Source organism: Notechis scutatus, chromosome 4, assembly GCF_049901735.1.
Source record: "Notechis scutatus isolate UNSWTSFEM ecotype Mainland chromosome 4, rNotScu1.2, whole genome shotgun sequence".
NCBI lineage: Eukaryota > Metazoa > Chordata > Lepidosauria > Squamata > Elapidae > Notechis > Notechis scutatus.
This window is the reverse complement of record NC_142012.1, coordinates 50,897,633-50,919,464: the sequence shown is the minus strand read 5'-3', so window position 1 is coordinate 50,919,464 and position 21,832 is coordinate 50,897,633. Positions and strand designations below refer to the sequence as shown.

At 40.9% G+C, this 21,832-nt stretch overlaps 1 protein-coding gene across 2 annotated transcripts in view; it reads left to right on the top strand.

Moving 5' to 3' along the window:
• PPARGC1A (PPARG coactivator 1 alpha) overlaps positions 1 to 21,832 on the top strand; it is a 133,590-nt gene that overhangs the window by 72,229 nt on the left and 39,529 nt on the right. Inside the window, exons 3-6 of one of the 2 annotated variants that reach the window (XM_087963412.1) lie at positions 9,616 to 9,810; positions 12,571 to 12,693; positions 15,725 to 15,929; positions 19,560 to 19,592. In XM_087963412.1, the coding sequence (XP_087819538.1) occupies positions 9,616 to 9,810; positions 12,571 to 12,693; positions 15,725 to 15,929; positions 19,560 to 19,592 (556 nt within the window). The remainder of the gene's footprint in view (positions 1 to 9,615; positions 9,811 to 12,570; positions 12,694 to 15,724; positions 15,930 to 19,559; positions 19,593 to 21,832) is intronic. The other variant, XM_087963413.1, reaches the window with a different exon arrangement.

Sequence of the window (21,832 nt, the reverse complement as noted above, 5' to 3'; positions counted from 1 at the left end):
GCTGCCCAGCTCCCTTTTCCCGGCAGGAGGCCTATTTCCATCTGTCCCTTGTTTTTGCAATGGTCAGATCTGCTACCAAGAGTTATTTTTCTCTGACGGTGTGAATGCACTAACTCTCTCGCCAGGGGTATTTTAGACCAAAAGGCCATTTTCCATGCTGTGTGGCTCCGTTTTCTGGTTTCAGAAAAGCACAACCTCTGAATTTGTTTTATTTTTTGATCAAGCATGTATTAGATAACATAGTATAAACATGATTATGAATCCATGAAATGGATAAGAATAAAAGAGGAACATTGGGACAGGGACGGTAGGCACGATGGTGCACTTATGCACGCCCCCTACAGACTGCTTAGGAATGGGGTGAGATCAACAGTGGATAGTTTGAGGTTAAAGGAGTGGGGGTTACAGGATGTAACAACAGAGTCAGGTAGGGCATTCCAGGCGTTGACCGCTCTGTTGCTGAAGTCGTATTTTCTGCAATCGAGTTTGGAGCGGTTTACTTTGAGTTTGTATCTGTTGTGTGCTCTTGTATTGTTGCAGTTGAAGCTGAAGTAGTTATTGACGGGTAGGACATGGCAATGGATAATTATTTATTACGCTTAGGTAGGATTGAAGGTGCTGTAGTTCAGTGGTGGCTAACCTTTTTGGGCTCCTGTGCCAAAAATTATGCATGCGCTTGCATGCTCGTGCTCACGTGCCAGCACCCAGAAAGCAATGCTCACCCTCCCCAATGCCCCCTACACATGCACATGCAATCCCCACCGCTTACCTACACTGCGCCTCACAGCTGATTTTCGGCCAGTTTGAGGCCATTTTCAGGCTCCCAGAGGCTTGGGGAAGGCTTCTGCAGGCTTTGCAGGCCAAAAACTAGGCCCATTTTATCGCTTCCGGTATTTCCAGAAAAACAGGAAGTGATGAAACGGACCTAGTTTTCGGCCTGCAAAGCCTGCAGAAGCCTTCCTCAAGCCTCTGGGTGGCCAAAAAAGGCCTCAAACCAGCAGAAAAATCAGTTTTGAGGCACACACATGCTCAGTGAGGTAAGTTTGTCAGCAGCTCGCGTGCCGGCACAAATGGCTCAAAAAAGGCCTCAAACCGGCACCTGTGGCATGTGTGCCATAGGTTCGCCATCACAGTTCTAGGTTGTCTAAGCCTAAAGTTTCAAGTCTGGAGGTCTAGGGTATACTGTTGTGAGTAAAGGAGTGGAGGACTCTTCTCATGAAATATCTCTGGGACTCTCTTGATTGTGTTAATGCCTGACATGCAATGCGGGTTCCAGACAGGGGAGCTGTATTCGAGAATTGGTCTAGCAAATGTTTTGTATGCTCTAGTTAGTGGTACAAAATTCTCAGAAAGCATCCCTCCCTCTGGTATCCATTTTAGGTTGTGTCAGCCAGAGAAGGACATGTTAATTTCACACATTTTGTGAGGGAAAGTGCCCACCACCAAGAGAGGGCTACCACCTTTGCGTTGTGTGCCAATCTGAGAAAAACTTTTTTTTTTTTTAATATCGTGAGAATTATTTCACTTCGGGATGACTGGGAATGTTCAGAGAAAAAATATTTTTATTTTTTGAGGGTGGGGGGCACTATGAGAATTGATCAGCAAGCTGTGCCATCCCAACTAAAATGTAGATAGAACATTTTGAGTAACTCCTCTTCAAAAAGGAGTATATAATTGCAGGGATACTACTATCTGTTAAGTTCGGAGAATGAGGAGACCAGACATCTGACCAGTGACTTCAACTCTTTAATAATAACAGGAATCAGAATGGAACAGAGCAATGCTATGGGCAGCAGTAACCCTTTTATAGGGTTAGCTGCTGCCTTATTAACCAATGAAACTGCGCAACAGGTTTCAACTACTGACCAATAAGGACAGTCCCAAAAGTAACCAATCAGGGACTGGTTCTGGCCCAATCCCAAGTTGTTGTATAAGGACCAACCAAATGTGCAGGTTTTCAACCCCTAATTTGCATTTAGGTTATTCACTTTTATTGATTCACAACACTATCCCTTGTGGATAAATGAGTGACAACATTGGAATAGTGAAATTTGTGGCTTCTGGAGGCAACAGGGCCATTGTCCTTGGGCTGTCAACACAAGATCTCATATCATAAGCATGAAGCAGAGAAGAGATATTTAATAAATCAGTTAAAACTTTTTCTACGGTAATATAATAATTCTGGTTTGGAGCAATGACCTTGTAAATTGTACAAACTAAAATGGCGTTCCTTGTATCCTGATGGAACTCCTGACTGGAATTTGTGACCTTCCTTAGAAGAGGAGCATTTTTTAAAAAACAAGAAAATTGTTAAAATTATGAGATAGAAAATCAAGATTGTTTTCATGACAGCAGGCCAGAAGTTCTACTATCCCTTGAAGTTGCTCCTTTCTTTCTCTTACAAAGTCTTGCAAATGATGTTGCTGCCATTTTCCTCCTTGTCTTTTTCTTCAGGAATGCTCAAAGGTTGATGGTTCTCACTGTCAGAAAAGTTCTCCTTGGTTCAAGGTTGAATCTCTCCTTGATCACTTCCCATCCATCATTCCTTGTCAGGCCTTCGGGTGCTTTGTAAAAATAGGTTGAGCCCCTCTTCTCTGTGGCAGCCCCTCAAATATTGGAACACTCCGAAGCACCAGTGGGCAAGACAAGAAGCAATGGATGGAAAGTCAACAAGGAGAGAAGCAACCTGGAAAGAAGCAAAAGCTTCCTAACAGTGAGGACAATGAACCAGTGGAACAGCTTGCCACCAGAAGTTGTGGGTGCTTCATCACTGGAGGTTTTGAAGAAGAGACTGGCCAGTTACTTGTCTGAAATGGTCTAGGGTCTCCTGCTTGAGAAGGGTGCTGGACTAGAAGACCTCCAAGGTCCCTTCCAGCTTTATTCTGATTCAATGGATGGAAACTCATCAAGGAGAGAAGCAACCTGGAATTAAGGAGACACATCCTAACAGTGAAGACAATTAACCAGTGGAATAGAAGTTGCCTTCAGAAGTTGTGGGTGCTTCATCACGGGAGGACAGTCTGGATAGCTACCTGTCTGAAATGGTATAAGGTCTCCTACTTGAGCAGGGGGCTGGACTAGAAGACCTCCAAGGTCCCTTCTAGCTCTATTCTATTCTGAAATTCCCTATCCTGTCTCCCCTGGTCCTTCACTAGACTAGCCATGTCCAGGTCCCTTAGCAGTTTTCTTCCTGTGTTTTAGCTCCAGTCCCCTCATCATCTTTGTTGCTCTTCTCTGCACTCTTTCCTCATTTCTCGTGAGTATCAGATGAGCAGAAACGGGATTCTTTCTCTCCTCCCTTTTGTCAACCCCGTTCTTGCTATGTTCCCTAATAAAAACGTTGGGCATGAAATATGACTTAAAAGCAGGCGCATGGCTCAGCTCCGGCAAGGTTATCTCCCGTCATTTTTTAGGCCTCCACGCAGTTCTGCTCCTGTGTCATCTGTGCGCAGATATGTATTAGCCCTCCGCTGTTGGTGACTTTGATTTATTTGCTCTGTAAATTGGGACCCGGGCAATAATGAAAAATGACATTAATTGTTTTAGCAGAGTTCTTTTTGTCACCTCCTTCGCTTTTCCTCTGAGGAACATCTGAAAGTCCTTATGAAAAAAGAAAGAAAAGAAAACCAAAACACTAATCAAAATGGCTGTGATGAGTAAGTCCAGTCTGCGTGGAGACGTTGAATGTTAGCGTGCTTCACTGTCCTTGAGGGTTTCTCTCTTTTCTTTTCTTTTCTTTTCTTTTCTTTTCTTTTCTTTCCTTTCCTTTCCTTTCCTTTCCTTTCCTTTCCTTTCCTTTTCTCCCCTCACCCTGGTTTTTTAAAATGCAAACACTGGAATCAGTAAAACCAAAGGATTTTTTGCTAAAAGTCCATATTATCAAAGAAAGGAAGCCGACTTTGAACGAGAATTCTTTTACGTGGTTTTCTAGGTGATGGTGGCATTCATTTGGGTCTGCGTACTTGTGACCCAGTGAATATCATTTTGTCAGGGAATGCAATTAGCCCTCGACTTACAACTAGTGGTGGGATGCAACCGGTTTAACAACTGCTTTGATGAGTGCGCGCGCGCAGCGTTTAACAACTGCCCATTTTAAGCTAAAAAACTTAGCTTCGATGTCAGCGCTGGTGAGTAAAACAGCTGATGCGCGGCAGTCTGCTGTGCCACGCAAATCAGCTGAGCTAAAAAACAGGGAAATATAGGACAGGAAAGGGCAGGGCCAATTGCTCACCAGAACAACCAGTTCAATAGAACCGGTGCGAACCGGTAGAATCCCACCACTGCTTACAACAGTCTTGTTTAGTGGCCATTCAAAATTGCAACAGCACTGAAAAAAAAGTGGCAGCCTCCAAGTGGCGACCCAATCAAAATTAAAATACTTGGCAACTGGCATGGACTTATGACAGTCATAGTGGTCCCAGGGTCACGTGATCAGGGGGTGGGCTGCTGGAGGCTGACAGGGCTAGCTAAGACTCTGCGGGGCTCAGAGAGCCCCCAATAACCTGAGAAAGACAAGCAGCTAGGGAAAGCTCTTCATAGGCTTAATTGAACTTCTGGGTGTTCAGCCAAGAGCATTTCACACCTGGTAAAAGTGTGGCAAGCTAGATAAACAATCCACTTGGTGCTTGTGAGGGAGAGCCATGGAGAAAATCAGATAACATAGCCACTCGCCTCCGAGGGGATTAATTCCCAAATAATAATAATCCCGTAACTCACCAGAAACTCAACTAAGACTCCAAGGTCCCTATCACAGTCACTACTCACAGTCACTGCTATTAAGCCTGGTTTCATCCAGTCTTTTATTTAAGTATTCAATGCACGAAATAATAAAACAACTTTTTGGTATATATCCTATTTTTTTAGGAAATTAGAGCAAAGAAGTGACATCAAGTTGGCCACACCCACCCAGTCACATGACCACCCAGCCACACCCTCCTGATCTCATGACTACCCAATCACATGATCACCCAGCCATGCCCCACCCTGCCACACATTAGGGCAGAGAGCCCCTTGCTAAAAAATTTGAAGCTCACCCCTGGACGTGATCCCCTTTTGCGATCTTCATACAAGTAAAGTCAGTGGGGATGCTGTCCCTCTGCTTCAATTAACGACCGGGTGACTAATTTACCAGCTGCAGTGATTCACTTAACAATGGGGGAAAGAAAGGTTATAAACTGGGGTGAAAACTCAATTAACAACAGTCTTGTATAGTGTCAGAAATGTTGGTCTAAGTTGGGATTCCAGGTTGAAAACGACCTGTATTTCTTTGAATTCCTACCAAACTCAGGGATCGCATCCTGTCTCCTGGTGTTCTGTAGGACTCTCTTAAAAAAAAAAAAAATCTTTATTTATTATGAAAACAAACATTAACAAATACAAGCATAAAACATCAAATAAAACCATCTTTCCATTACATACAGTGTGTCAGTTGGTACGTATCTTTTATGCACAATATCAACAGTCTATCTCTTCTGATTTAAATTAAACTTCATATTGTATAAATCAACTATGCATATTATATTATTATTATCTCCTTATTAGACTATAATTATAAATTCACATCATCCTTTTCAAGCAAAAGCTTAACTTTTACAAAATCTAATTTATATTATCATACATTCCATTGTAGGTCTCTTTTTTCAATGGCCTTCAATTTTTTTCCCCATGGATCTGGTCTTCTTCAGTGACATTTTTATTATTGCTTCCAAAATACAGTACATTTTAGGTTGGTGTTTGGCATTTCCAGTGGGCAGTTTTATTTCATCTAGTATTGCATTATTGGTCTTCTTTTAATCCAAGGAATTCTCAACAATTTTCTCCAGGTATTTCTCCACCCCCACTTCCCAATTTTTTAAAATTGTCAATTAGGCAAGCTATAGCCTTGACTGTGTGTATCTTGATTGTCAATGCAATATATATACATATATACATATACATATACATATACACATACACATACACATACACATACATACATACATACATCATACATACATATATATATATATATATATATATATATATATATATATATATATATATATATATATATATATATATATTTCTTAAGTTTTCGCGGTACTTACATGTATGGCATTCAGCATTGTTCGGGTATTTTCCCACGTCATTGTAGTTGTTCTTTTAAAGTTGTAAAGAAGCGTTTGGCAGAATCTCATCTGCCATCATCAGGCTTCTGTATAGTGTTCATCACAGTTCATCACAGATGAACACTATACAGAAGCCTGATGATGGCAGATGAGATTCTGCCGAAACGTTGCTATTCTCCTTCTATTTGCAATGAATTACCTCTGCCCATTGGCATAAATCTTCTGATAGGGTTTGATAAATAGCTAGATGAAATCTGAGATACTGCAAAAATGTTCCATTTTAATTGCCTGCAATATATTGGACTGGACTATAAGAATGAATCTCCAGTACTAGAACCAGTGGAAGAGAATTTAGTCTATACTTTTAACATTGATTATTACTATTGAAACATTTTAATGCTTGATTTTGTTGTTTTTACTTGTTGTAAGCCACCTAGAATTGTCTCCAGGTGAGATGGGTGGCATATAAAAAAGAAGGAAGGAAGGAAGGAAGGGAGGGAGGGAGGAAGGAAGGAATAGAAAGAAAGAAAGAAAAGAGAGGAAGGAAGGAAAGAAAGAAAGAGGAAAATAAGAAAGAAATAGAGGAAGGAAGTAGGGAGAGGAAGGAAGGAAAAGAATGAAAGAAATAGAAAGAAAGAAAAGAGGAAGGAAGGAAGGAAAAAGAAAGAGGGAGGAAAGAAAGAAAGGAAAGAGAGAAAGAAAATAGAGAGAGAGAGGAAAGAAGGAGAGAGAGGAAGGAAGGAAGGAAGGAAAGAAAGAAAGAAAGAAAGAAAGAAAGAAAGAAAGAAAGAAAGAAAGAAAGAAAGAAAGAAAGAAAGAAAGAAAGAAAGAAAGAAAGAGGAAGGAAGAAGAGGAAGGAAGGAAAGAAAGAAAGAAAGAAAAGAGGAAGGAAGGAAAGAAAGAAAAAAAGAAAGAAAGAGAAAAAAAAGAAAGAAATCAGGCAAAGCAAACTGACCTCAGTAATTTTGATTTTCCATGCAAAGGGCCTCTACACAGATTGTCACTGTGCTGCATCGTAACACATATAACCTTGTTGTTTCCTTGTTACCTCATTAACACGCAATAAGCACAACTAGCAAAATGTCAAGAAGGGAAGTTTGCACCTAATCCAGTCAATTCATGTTGGACTTTTTTTGGGGGGATGGGGGGGAGAAGGGGGCGGAGTGGTGATGTTTGCTTGAAATAAATAAACAAGCATGATGACTGCATTTCTGTTTAATTGTTTCCCGAATTGGTAAAGGGTAGACTTCACCGAATAGGACTTAATCCAATTACGATCCATCTGAACTAATCCCTATTTGGGAAAATTGTTCATTTTGAGTTTTATGCTGCTTTTTTAGATACCATCCCATTATCTTCCTAGCTGGAGCTACAGTATGTTAGTACAACATCTGCAGCGCTCTTGGCAGCTTCCTTCCTCTTTCAACTTTTTGGGAAAAGTGGATTTGGCTGCCTGCAAAACCCTTGTGCATGGACTTCTACAGGGAACCTGAGTATTCAATTCAATCAGAATAGAGCTGGAAGGGACCCTTAGAGGTCTTCTAGTCCAAACCCCTGCTCAAGTAGGAGACCCTAGACCAGGGGTGTCCAACCTTGGCAACTTTAAGACTTGTGGACTTCAACTCCCAGAATTCCTCAGCCAGCTTTGCTGGCTGAGGAATTCTGGGAGTTGAAGTCCACAAGTCTTAAAGTTGCCAAGGTTGGACACCCCTGCCCTAGACCTTTCCAAACAAGTGGTTGTCCAATTTGTTCTTGAAAGCCTCCAGTGATGGAGCACCCACAACTTCTGAAGGCAACTTCTGTTCCACTGGCTAATTGTTGGGAAGTTTCTCCTTAATTCCAGGTGCTTCTCTCCTTGGTTACTTTCCATCCATTGTTTCTTGTCTTGCCTTCAGGGGCTTTGGAGAATAATTTGACCCCCTTCTCTTCTTTGTGGCAACTTCTCAAATACTGGAAGACTGCTATCATGTCCCCCCTAGTCCTTCTTTTCTCTAGACTAGCCAAACACAATTCTTGCAGTTGTTCTTCCTATGTTCTAGTCTCCAGGCCTTTAATTGTCTTAGTTGCTCTTCTTTGAACTTTTTCCAAATTCTCTCAACATCTTTCTTTTTTCTTTTCTTTTTTTGTAGTCTGGTGACCAAAACTGGATGCTGTATTATGTTTTTCCAAGCTTAAGTCATTAATAACAAAACAAACAATCTAAAAGAGTATGGATAAAAAAAATAAAAGGAAAACATTACCAAAAATATTTTATCAAATTACAAATGAATTAAGATTACAAGTAGGTAAAGAAGAAGAAGCTATATTAATACTTATATCTATATTCATATCTATCTATATTTATATATTAAGTTGAAATTATATTTGTATATAGAAAGTGTATATAGAAAGATGATGAGGAAATGTAAAAGATGTCTTGATGTTGATATAAAGATGTATAAAGTTTTATTTTATGTTTTTAAATTTTGAAAACTAAATAAAATTTAATGAAAAAAATACAAATACAACAAATCTCCACAATATAATATAGCTTTGTTTTTCTGCCTCCCTAAAATAGGAATGCTAATTGTGATGTATTATGTTGAAGAATGCGAGGATTGTATATGTATATGTATATGTGTATGTATATGTGTATGTATGTATGTATGTATGTATGTATGGTATTCAGCTTTAGTGTCGTCAAACTCTATACAGAAGCCTGATGATGGCAGATGAGATTCTGCCGAAACGTTGCTACAACTTTAAAAGCACAACTATAATGACGTGGGAAAATACCCGAACAAAGCTGAATACCATACATATAAATACCCGTGAAAACTTAAGAATATAGATAGATAGATAGATAGATAGATAGATAGATAGATAGATAGATATAGAGATATAGATATAGATATAGATTAGATATAGATATAGATATAGATATAGATATAGATATAGATATAGATATAGATATAGATATAGATATAAATGTTTCATTTTACAACAAGACATCTAATGCAGATTAATGTTATAGTCACATCTGATTAGAAATTAATCTACTTTTAATCATTGCAACTCGAATCGGATAAAAGCTTATAAATAATTCTGTTTGGATTTTTTTTTTAAAGCACATCCTTGGGAAGGCCAACTTCAAAGCCAGAAGAATATATTGAAAACAACATCCCTGATTTCTTTTTCTTGAGATTCCTACAACTACGGATCCTATTATTTCGAAATGTTGAGCGCGGGGTTTAAGCAGAAATGATTCTATAAGGGTTTTCTCCCTGTAACATTCTATCGTGGCTATGTAATGTAATGATAATTGCAACTTTAAATAGGTAGTTAGAAGTGTGCGGAGGTCACCATTCACTTGCAACCTTCCTGGATTGCAAGTTTGCAGATGGTTTGCATGGGATTAATGCGACTCAATGTTAATGTATAAGGCTGTGCATTCTTAGTTTCCTGGCCTGAGTCATGGTTTTTTTCCCCTTCTCCCCCCCCTCTCTCCCTGTATTCTCTGCACGAGTAGAAGATAGATGAAGAGAATGAAGCAAACTTACTAGCAGTCCTCACAGAAACGTTGGATAGTATCCCAGTGGACGAAGATGGATTGCCTTCCTTCGATGCCCTGACAAATGGAGATGTGACCAGCGAAAATGAGGCTAGTCCTTCATCGGTACCTGGCAGCTCACCTCCACCTCAGGAGACAGAAGAGACATCTCTAGTAAGAGTCTACTTTCCTCAGGTTTTCTGGGAAAATGGAGTTGTCTTTTGACTCCACAAAGCTGGGGTTATGAAGTCACAGTCTGGTTTGGTTACTCTCAACACATCAAGAAAGCTAAATTCCAACTGGGAGATGTTTATAAAGTCTCTGGAAGAGAAAAAAATGGTCTCCTTCTCAAGGAACTCTTATCAGCCCGATTGAGTCATTGCCTTCTCTTCCTTTGATTGGTGTTTTGGGGGAGAATGTTGTTCATTTGTGCAGTCTTACTAGGGTGCGTTCATGTGCATTTCATTCCAAACATAAGTTGCTGGTTTATGGAGGTTGGTTTAAGATTTTGCTTACATTCGGACATGATTAAAGTCCCTCTACATCAAGGGTCTTCCAACTTGGCAAGTTTAAGACTTGTGGGCTTCAGCTCCCAGAATTCCTGAGCTAACATGACTGGAGGAGGAATTCTGGGAGTTGAAGTCCACAAGTCTTGAAGCTGTCAAGTTTGAGGACCCCCTGCTCTATGTGATATCCAGCTCTTGTTAAGTTTGGCTCAATGAACAAGTCTTGGAAAAAAGGGAGGGAGGAAGGAAGGAAGGAAGAGAAGGAGGGATGGAGGGAAGGAAGGAGGGATGGAAGGAAGGACAAAAGGAAGAAAGAAAAAGATAGGATGGAGGAGAGAAGGAGGGACAGAAGGAAGGATGGAAGAAAGGAATGAAGAAAAAAGAGAAGGGATGGAAGGAAGGAGGGAAGGAAGGAAGAACCAAATGAAGAAAGGAAAAGATAGGATGGAGGAGAGAAGGAGGGACAGAAGGAAAGGATGGAGGGAAGGAAGGAAGGAAAAGATGGGAGGAAGGAAGGAAGAATGGGAGGGAAGGAAGGAAAAGATGGGAGGAAGGAAGGAAGAATGGGAGGAAGGAAGGAAAAGAGTTGCAAAAACATTCTGCAATGAAACAGAGAAACCCTTAATGTACTGTAGCTCTCCTACATCAGCTTTCTGATTCAAAAAACACTGGATTTCAAGGTGATATTTCATGGGTTTTAGTTGGAGAAGTTCAACATAAATCATCCAACCCATTAATCTATGGTAGATCTCACACATGATTGGAACAAGTGTGTAATGGATGTCCTTCAGGTGGAAGATTTGAGAGAAGTTATAGAGCAACAATAACAAAAAAAAATGCCTCTCTCAACCCTAACTTTAGAAAACCCAATTCAGTTGACCGACAACTTTAATCTTTCAGGCATAATGGAACTGAGAAGCTCAGGGAATCTTATAACTAGGACTATCAAGATAAACTTGTAAAGTACATCTCCTAAAAGCATGTAATCAACTACAAGGAAGATGCTTGCCAAAGTCCTTTGAGATAGAACACTGCATTATGCGTGGGGCTCCAGGGTTTTCTCATTAAAACCAGTCGGTCTTTAGTTTCTTTTTTTTCTTTCTAGAAATACTTTATTGGGTTTTTTTCTTTTTACACAACTCAATCACTTAATAAACAGAACTATGACATTTTTAATACATTTACATATCATGTCCAATACAATCTATACAATCTATTTCTATACTTTCTAGATTTATTGTATGCACTTTCTTTTCTTATTTCTGTTGTCTGTCCAATGGTACCATTTTGCCCATATTACATAATATTCAGTGTCTACTTTTCCCTTTAGTTCAATGGTCAATTTATCCATTTCCGCACACTCATATTTTTTAAAAAATTTTGAAGCCTTCGGGTGGTATGCAGACTTTCTTCCAACACTGCTGTGAATATGGGTAACACCAAATGCTTTATCATTCTGTTGTATTTCCTTTTCATTATCCCTAAAAGAAATAATTCTGGGACAAAATCTGTTTGGCTTCCAATTAATTCCTGTAACCACGTTTGTGTTGTCTTCCGATATTGTTTTCACTTCGGGGCATAACCACCATGTTTGATAGAAGGTACCATTTTTTTGTTTGCATTTCCAGCAGTTTGGGTTTGCATCATTAAGTGTTGTACCTTATGATTCTTGAGGAAAGTATCTTTTCTTTTATGTACACTGAGAGCATTTGCACCAAAGACAAATTCCTTGTGTGTCCAACCACACTTGGCCAATAAATAATTCTATTCTATTCTATTCATTTGGGTAGATCTTGGCCAATCTTGTGGGTGCCGAATGCCAGCGATAAAACATTTTATGTTGGTTTTCCTTATAAGCCACCGATTTTGTTAGCCTGGCACATTTTTGGTAGGACATAGAAATCACAAAGGAAAACTCCAAATTTCCTTTTTTCCTTTTGAACACGAATGCCTGTGGACCAAATTATTTGGGGTCATCTCAGGATCGCAAGTTAGAAAGGGGATTTAAGTTCAAAAATAGGTACAGGTTTTGTCAGTGCCTGGAACACACTGCCAATGAACCATCCTCATTGCCACATCTTGTTAATTTAACAGAGAAGACCATTAGCTTACTGGATGTAATACATCCTTGTGGGAACGTTAGCTAAACAAAATAATGGTTAACTAAACCTTTTCATCATTGCCTCTTCCTGGTCTCTTCTACATCCTCCCCCCCTCCCCAATTATTGGATTCCTGAGCCAAAAACATCTGACTTTGCAACGATCAGTTACATAGGTCCTTGGAAATAACACAAACGCATGAATCAAAGAGTGTGAATTGGAAAGAAAAAGGAATAAGAAAGAAGAACACATAACCTCTTTTCTTTCTCTTCTCAACCTTCCCTCTTTTCCCAACCACCCAATACCTTCCTTCCATTGTTCCTTGCAGCTTAAGAAGCTCTTGTTGGCGCCAGCGAACATCCAGCTAAATTACAATGAATGCAGCGGCCTCGGCACACGCAACCATGCAAACTCCAACCACAGGATCAGAACAAACCCTGCGCTGGCCAAGGTACCGTGTTCGCCTCTGAAGGCGTACATTTAGACGAATTTGCAAATGCTCACCCTTGCACTTTCATCACAGAGCATAGTCTGGTTGTCAACTCATAAAGCATTCCTGGCCTGCTCTTGAGTTGCCATAGGCAGGGGTGGGGGAGAACTGATGGAGCAGCTCGGTTGCTACGACCAGAAGCACATTCCATGCATACCTTTCTCCAGATTGTATCCCAGGTTACCAGAGCCAGCCAGAAAGGTGTGTTTTCTACAGCCCTTCGTTGGAGAATGTGATTTATGACACACCCTGGGAGGGGGGGGAAACGAGGTCATAGGTGGGCAGTAAATTACATGGGGCGAAAAGTGCCAACATGTTGCTCCTAATAAAATAATTGGATTTCTTTTGAAACTTGGCTCAACCTCATAAATTAATTAGGGCATCCATCGGAACCCTGACACTGGTATTGACAGATGTCAGATCTTTGCTCCAGGAGAAATAGATGTCCTACTTTTCTGCTACTCTTGGTGTCACCACAGTGCACAAAATCGGACAATAGGTGAAAACATAATCCCTTTCATGAACCTAGAGCATATCTGGGCATTTTATAAGTCCCAAGGCTACATCTGGCCCTCTGGCTGTCTCTGTCCAGCCTGCATGAGGTCAATCAGAAATTAGAAAGCAAATATTAATAAGGGTACACCATGCATGCAATGCAGCTGCATTGCTTTTATTTTGAAGCGGGGTGTTATTTATTTTATTTTTCAATTTATGCCTGTGCATGCCTGCATGCCCACATAACTTCACAGCCCAACTGGTTCATCCCTTCATAAAAGTTCCAGTTTCTCCTGCAGCCTCTTGGGAAAATTAATTGCCCACCCCTGGCATAGAGGCTAGCTCACAGATCTCTAAGTCAGGGTGAAGCAGACAATTATTTCCAACTTCTGTTGAAAGAGGTGTCTTGGCTGCTCAGACCCAGCATTCTATCCTGATGTGTTTACAGATGTTGGAAATAATTTTCTTCTGCTTCTTTCCTGGTAGCTCAAGGGGTTAAAGATGCTGAACTTCTCAGATGGAAAGCTTGGGTTCGAGACCAGAGAGAGAGAGAGTGAGAAAGAGAGAGAGATGAGAGAGACAAGAGAGTGAGTGAGAGAGGAGAGAGAGAAGACAGAGAGAGAGAGAGAGGAGAGAGAGAGAGACAAGAGAGAGACTAGAGAGAGAGTGTGTGAGCGAGAGAGAGAGAGAGAGAGAGAGAGAGAGAGAGAGAGAGAGAGAGAGAGAGAGAGAGGAGAGAGAGAGAGAGAGAGTGTGTGAGAGAGTATGTGAGAGAGAGATGAGAGAGAGAGAGAGACAAGAGAGAGTGAGTGAGAGAGAGTGAGAGAGAGAGAGAGGAGAGAGAGTGAGAGAGAGACAGAGAGAGAGAGAGTGAGAAAGAGACGAGAGAGAGAGAGAGACAAAAAGAGAGAGAGAGAGAGAGATGAGAGAGAGAGAGAGAGAGAGAGTGAGTGAGAGAGAGTGAGAGAGAGAGAGAGCTTGAGAGAGAGAGAGAGACAGAGAGAGAGAGAGAGAGTGAGAAAGAGACAAGAGAGACGAGAGAGAGAGACAAAAAGAGAGAGAGAGAGAGAGATGAGAGAGAGACAGAGACAGAGAGAGTGTGAGAGAGATGAGAGAGAGTGAGAGAGTGAAAAGAGACAAGAGAGAGAGAGAGAGAGACAAAAAGAGAGAGAGAGAGAGAGATGAGAGAGAGAGAGACAAGAGAGAGAGAGTGAGAGAGAGAGATGAGAGAGAGTGTGAGAGAGAGAGAGAGAGAGGAGTGAGTGAGTGAGAGAGAGAGAACTTGAGAGAGAGTGAGAAAGAGACAAGAGAGACAAGAGAGAGAGACAAAAGAGAGAGAAGAGAGAGAGAGATGTGGTTGCCCTTAAAATATTAGCGATAGGCCTTGTTTGATATACAGGCCTGGTTTGCTCCTCTGCCAGCCATCCAGCTCAAGAGAAGATTATTTTGGCACCTTGGAATCTCCATGATGGCCATTGATTGCTTGAGGTTCTGGCAGTGGGTAATTCCATTAGCAGCCTGTATTAAACAATGTTTGTCTTGCCATTCACTGTAACTGAAAACAGAGCATTTAGGGGTACTTAAGAGAGTTGCAAACAGGTTGTAAGACTTGAGCAATCAGCATCAAATTAAGCTTTAAACTCTTCCTCTATCTTTTTTCCTTCCTGTTGGTAGCAGCGAAGGAACTGTAGGGCCCTAGGAAGTATATAGCGCTGCCTGGAAGCCTTGAAATGTAAGAGGACGGATATAAAAAGCAGCATCAAAGTCATTTAGGAATTTTAATGTAATGTTCCTTCTTTATTCTGCAAATAATTATTCACAGCTCGTCAATCTAGTGGCTTAAACTCAATCCTTCACTGCTAATATCTTTCTGTCTCTCTGTCTGTCTCTCTCTGTGTCTCTCTGTCTTTCTGTCTCTCTCTCTCTTTCTCTGTCTCTCTCTCTCTGTCTGTCTCTCTGTGTCTCTGTCTTTCTCTCTGTCTCTCTATGTGTCTGTCTGTCTCTCTCTCTCTCTCTGTTGCTCTCTCTTCTGTCTCTCTCTCTCTGTCTATCTCTGTCTCTCTCTCTCTGTCTCTCTGTCTCTCTCTCTCTCTGTGTGTGTCTGTCTGTCTCTCTCTCTCTCTCTCTCTCTCTCTCTCTCTCTCTCTGTGTGTGTCTGTCTCTGTGTCTCTCTCTCTCTCTCTCTGTTTGTCTCTCTCTCTGTCTCTCTCTCTCTCTGTCTCTCTGTCTCTGTCTCTCCTTGTCACTCTGTCTCTCTCTCTCTCTTTCTGTTTCTCTCTCTCCGTCTCTCTCTCTCTCTCTGTGTGTGTGTGTGTGTGTGTGTGTCTCTGTCTGTCTCTGTCTCTCTCTGTGTCTCTCTGTTTGTCTCTCTGTCTCTCTCTCTATGTCTCTGTCTCTCTCTCTCTTTTAAAAAACAATGCTCGGTATCCATTCTGATAAGGTTCAGTTCCCTAATTTCACCCTTTTTTCTTTCTTTCGCTGCGACTCATTCCCTAAGACTGAGAATTCATGGAGCAATAAAGCGAAGAGCACCTGCCAGCCACAAAAGCCACAAAGACGTCCCTGCTCAGAACTTCTCAAATATCTGACTACCAGTGATGACCTCAGCCAGGCCAAGCAGACAGAAAACAGGCACAGCAACAGGGACAAATACACTTCTAAAAAGAAGGCACTGTTGCATTCTCAGATGCATCATTTACAAGGTAGGTAGGTGACCAGCAGAAATCATTTTTTGGGGGGAGGGGAGGGGTGTCTCATTTGACATTGTAGCACGTAGCTACTGTGGAAGAGGCGGCGAAGCATAAATGTGAAGGGAGGTGAACGCAGAAGAAGAAGATAGAAGAAGACAATTATTTCCAACTTCTGTTGGAAGAGGCGCCTTGGCCGCTCAGACTCACCATTCTATTCTGATGTGTTTACAGATATTGGAAATAATTTTCTTCTGCTTCTCTCCCGAGCGTGATTGGTGGCTCAAGTGGTTAGATACGCTGAGCTGGTCAGATGGAAAGCTTGGGTTCAAGACCCCAGCGCATGACGGAGGGGAGCTCTCGTACCTAGCCTCAGCTCTTTGCCCACCTAGCAGTTCAAAAGCGCGCACACAGATCTCTAAGCCAAGGTGATCGGCATACAGGCTTCACGATGAAACTAAGTGGGATACCTTTGTATCCCCAAAACTTTAACCTTAAACTGTCTACCGCGGACCTCACCCCATTCCTAAGAGGTCTGTAAGGGGGTATGCATAAGCGCACCAACATGCCTACCATCCCTCTCCTTCAGTTCCCATTTATTCATATTCATTTATTATCTATATCAGAGGTGGTATTCAGCAGGTTCTGACCAGTTCTGGAGAACCAGTAGTGGAAATTTTGAGTAATTTGGGGAACCGGCAACTACCACCTCTGACTGGCCCCTCCCCCATCTATTCTCTGCCTCCCGAGTCCCAGCTGATCAGCTGGGTCTACTTTGGTTGCCCTGCACAGGAAAACAGAACTGGAAAGCAGGTTAGTGGGGTGGGGAGGGAATGGGGATTTTGCAGTATCCTTCCCCTGCCACGTCCACAAAGCCACACCCACAAAGCCACGGCCACAGAACCACTGATGTATATACTTATACCAGTTTATACTTATGTGTTTATATGTTACGTTCATACTTGTTTTTCTCACACATGCTTGACTAACTAAACTAAATAAAATAAATAAATAAGAGAGGGAAAGAAGGAGCGTTGGAGGTGTTGACTCCTTTTCCATCTGAAATGCATTTAGTGGTGGGTCATGATGGCTTTAAAGACCCTGAGCTTGTCAGCTGGAAAACTGACAGTCCGTGTTTGAGACCCAAGCGCCATAGGACTGAGTGAGCTCCCGTCCTTGCCTCAGCTGCTGCCTGCCTACCAGTTGGAAAGCATGCAAATGCAAGCAGATAAATAGGTACCACTTTGGTGGGAAGATAACAGCGTTCCGTGTGCCTTTGATGTATAACCATGCTGGCGACATATCTTTGGACAACGCTGGCTCTCTCGGCCAAGAAATGGAGATGACCGCTGTGCTCTGAAGTTGGACACCACTGGAGAGGGGAACCTGTACCTCTTTGTTTACCTTCTTACGGACATCTCCACCGTTACGTAGAGCGAGGCAACTGTCAGCAATAGCTCATAGGTGGAATAACCCTGGTCCTAACCCTCAGAAGGAAGCTGGGATTGTCAGTTTTTCTACTGTTTTGTACAAGTTGGGCAAGGGATGTCCTCAGAGCATCTTCTCCTCCCCGTGTGTGTATTTTTAACCAAACTAGAAGGCAAAAGGATTGTTAAACCAGCAATATATTCCTTCTGAGACACCAAAAACAGCTTTCTTGCAGCTTTTGAATAGGCAATAAATGTATCATCCCCTATTACATCTAAAAACTCCTCGCCATTTTATTGTCAAGTTTAAGAACTAAAAACCACAAAAGGGTTTCTTTATGGCCAGCTGAACATCTGTAATGAAGTTGAATATCCTCTGGTGTGAAAACGTTTGTTACTCTTCCTCGTAAGGGGATGGCAAAAGTAGGAGGCGAGGATGTCAGCCTTGCCCTGATGTAATTGCTCTGTTTCTACAGCTATTTTTTTTCCCCCTCCAGCAACTTAGGATCCCCAAGAAAAGGGTCATTTACAAATATTGCTTCTTGAGAAACGCATCTCTTTTTTATCCCCTGCTTCCAAAGGGAATAGAACGGCTCTCACACTTCAGTACAACATCTGGAGCTCGGTGCCATTTTTTTTTTAATGAACTCTGAGTTAGGAGCAACCAAAATTCACACTTCATTCCCAGGCCCATCAACCCTGGTTTTATGGTGTCCCAAAATGTGAGGAAAGAAGAATGAAGGTTTCTTCTAGAGCTAGAAACCTATTAAATCATGGCAGCACTGAGTCCTGCTGTAAATGGTGCATAATGAGCAATTGTATCTCTGTAAAGGCAGTAACACTGGGTATATTATTATTATTATTATTATTATTATTATTATTATTATTATTATTATTATTATTATTATTATTAAACTTGTATTCATTGAACACGAAACTCAGTCAACTGAACATTTAAAAATGAATAAAATAAGATAATAATAATAATGATCATGATGATGACTGAGTTTCATGTTTAATGAATAAAAGAGAATAATAATATATCTTTGTAAAGCCAGTGTTGCTGTCTTTACAGAGATACAATTGCCCATTGTGTACCTATTACTACTACTACTACTACTACTACTATTATTATTATTATTATTATTATTATTATTATTATTATTATTATTATTTCTCCTTTATTCATTAAACATGAATCTTAATCAACTGAACTTTTTAAAATGTATCACAAATATCATTGACTGGTGCTAATGGTTGATACGGGTCTGCTGCCACCATCCTAAGTATCAACCAAGTATCTTCTTAAAATACAACAATTATTGTTTGTCTGTTTGTTTGTTTAAGATTTCCTCTCCAATTCTATTAATAGTCTGGGATTGGAAAAAACTTAGCAGTTCAAGCCCTAACCAAGGACCTCAGAACTGTTAAGGTGACGTCTGAGTATATAGGCAGTTCAAGGAAATCTGATTTTTTTGCAAAGTCAAAATATTCAGGTCTGATAAGTTTAAAATGTCCATGTATCTAGGCAACCCCTTTGGGTATTGCTCCAAGGGTTCCTATTACTATTGGTTCAACCATTGCTTTCTTCTTCCACAGTCACTCAACTTCTATTATTGGTGTTGTTGTTTGCACAGTCTGCCAGATTTGTAGATTGCATTTAGCATTTTTATCCCCCAGTGACTCTTTCTCAAGGAAATGGGATAGGGAGATATTGTTGTGTGATGGTATTAAACCATCATTGGAGCATGTAAACCACTGTTTCCCAAACTTGGCAGCTTGGTGATATGTGGATTTCAACTCCCAGAACTCCCCTGGCTGGAGAATTCTAAGAGTTGAAGTCCATGTATTTTAAAGTTGCCAAGTTTGGCAAAAACTGATGTTTTTCCAAGTATATATCCCTTTTGCTATTCTTATTATTAATATTTTAATATTTTCTCTAGCAGGGCATGCAGAAATCTGGGGAACCTTTAGTTGGAAAAAAATAAGTTTTTCAACTCACTTTGCTAACTTCAGGATAGTGGTCCTTCAGAAGCACACGTGTGACAGCCATTCTTAGGCTTCTTACGGGCTTAAATTATTGCTGTGTTGATGAGCAAAGAAATGTTCATGAAATGAATTTCCTTGTGGATAGAAGGCAAGAGTTTCCTTGTGGATAGAATTACAAAGTTTTTTTTAAAAAAAAATATTTTAATTCTTGTATTTCTGTGTCGTTTAGAGAACGAATGTTATGGGGCACCTGCTAAGCAGAGTAAGTATTTCCTAATTTATTGGCTTTATTCACTTTACAAGGAATCCTCTCTTCTGAATTCTATTCAGTTTGGGGAAACTGTTATTTAGAGGTTTTAAAAACAGTAAGGAAGAGCCATGAAGCTGGGACCAATGGATTCTCCCACAAAGTGCTTTCTCTGCAGGCTTCATTTAAGGACAGGACAAAAGAGAGGGGGATTTTCTTCATTGATCCTGAGTCCAAAGTACATCAATAATCTTGATCCTATATATTTATCAAAGCCCAACGACTCAATGCCAATGTTGAATTTCTTAAGCCTGTTCTACTCACTGGGGAATGAACCAGAATCAATCTGGCATTCATAGAATTACATTCTGGATGGAAAGGTTATCTTACTCTTAATGGACCAGTCTGCAGAAGATTGACTCAGGAATATTTTAGTGCAGCTTGTCCCTTCCTCCCCACCCCAGTACTAAATATGTAAAGCAGTGAGGAAGGATGACATGACTTCTAAAGGTAGAACTTTAGACTGTTTTCTTAACCACAGTAGAATAAACGCAGTAGGAAATCATCTATCTCCAGTCTACAACACAGATCCTTTCAACAGTTCCAGGAAGGCTCCACACTCAATTGCACTGTTCAGGTAACCCCTGAGGATACAGATAAACCTCCAAGTGGCCTCAACGGCTCTCTAAAATGGATGCAAATGACCAGCTGTCTGCAAGGGGTGTAAATCCTTCGGTTCCCCACCATCCAGCCAGAGCTGAAGAAGCTTCTGGGATGAGAAGCGAAACATCTTCAAAGAAAAAAGAAAAAGAAAAAACAGAAAATCCAGTTGCCCCTTGAGGGAAAAAAAGCACCTTTGGGAAGTGCAGTAGGAACATTTCAGATGATGTGGTGATGGAAGAAAAATCAAGCAAGATGACGCCACAAGGAAAAGTGACAATTGCTCTACCTTTTTGCCATTTCTTTTCCACCAGCCTTTGCTGCTTTGAAAAATATAAAGAGTTCTGTTTTGGAATTTTTCAAGCACTGGAAACTAAAGAATAAATTGGAAATGGAAACAGAAAATGGATATCTCAATGTTTTGTTTTGTTTTTTTCTCAAGACCAACTAATCTTTTTAAAGTTTTGCTCCTGCTTTCTCTCTTCTGCTATTATCCCAAAGGGAGGGGAATTCTGGAGAATTCATGGTTGTTCTTCAGTTAGCTAGACATCCAATTTGTTCACTCGTGTTGGAGGGTTTTTGTGTGTGTGTGTGGAGAAGTTAAACCACAATTTAAGCCATCGTATGATTCTTCTCCCACTCAGTTTTGAAGAACCGTCACTCCCATTTGATCCCAGAAGCTGCCTATTTTCCTATTGCTGAGTTTAAAACTTGGCTGTTTGCAAAAGCCAAATCAACTGAATATTCAGAGGGGGTCTGTTATTTTAATACCCCCCTCCCCCCCCGCTATTGTCACATGCAAGATAAAATGTGAGTTTTAGGCTAAATTAAAGCTAAGTTAAGAAAAGAGAGAGAGGGGGGGGGAGGGAGGGAAGGAGGGAGGGAGGGAGAGAGAGAGAGAGAGAGAGAGAGAGAGATGTTGAGATATATATTATCAGGTGTGCATTTTAGAGTACAATTGACCTAAATAGTTTTGCAATCAAAGGTTCTGTTGTTAAAGGAATGGTATAATATATCTGCGAGCCAGAATGAATACTCAACTTACCACAGCTCACTTAGGGACCATTCAAAGTTACAGTGGCACTGAAAAAAAGTGTTTCCCCCCACTTATACGACCATGGTAGTAGTATTCCCATGGTCAACAGGAGACTCAAGGAGGACTCCGGATTGACTTAACACCTGTGTTACTAACTTAACAAATGCAACGATCCGCTTCACAACAGTGGCAAGAAAAGTTGTAAAAACGGGGTAAAACTCACTTAACAAATGTTTCGCTTAGCAACGTAAATTTCGGGGCATAACTCGAGGACTACCTGCATAACACAAGTTGTGCAGCCTACTTCTGGATCCCTCTTGCTCGTGTGCTTCTTGCCGTTGTGTTTGAATGACAAATGGTGTCGAATTCTTTGCCCCAAACGAAGAGCCTTCAGCCAATGAGGAGGAATCAATACAGGATGTGTAGGAAACTTCACACACACCCCCTTGTACTGATGGGTGTTACCTAGTTGGGTAATGAAACATCAGCAAGAAAGCAATCCAGCTCAGAGAGCACTCAAGGAGTTCCTATATTATGTGATTCTTTGGAGGGCAGAAAA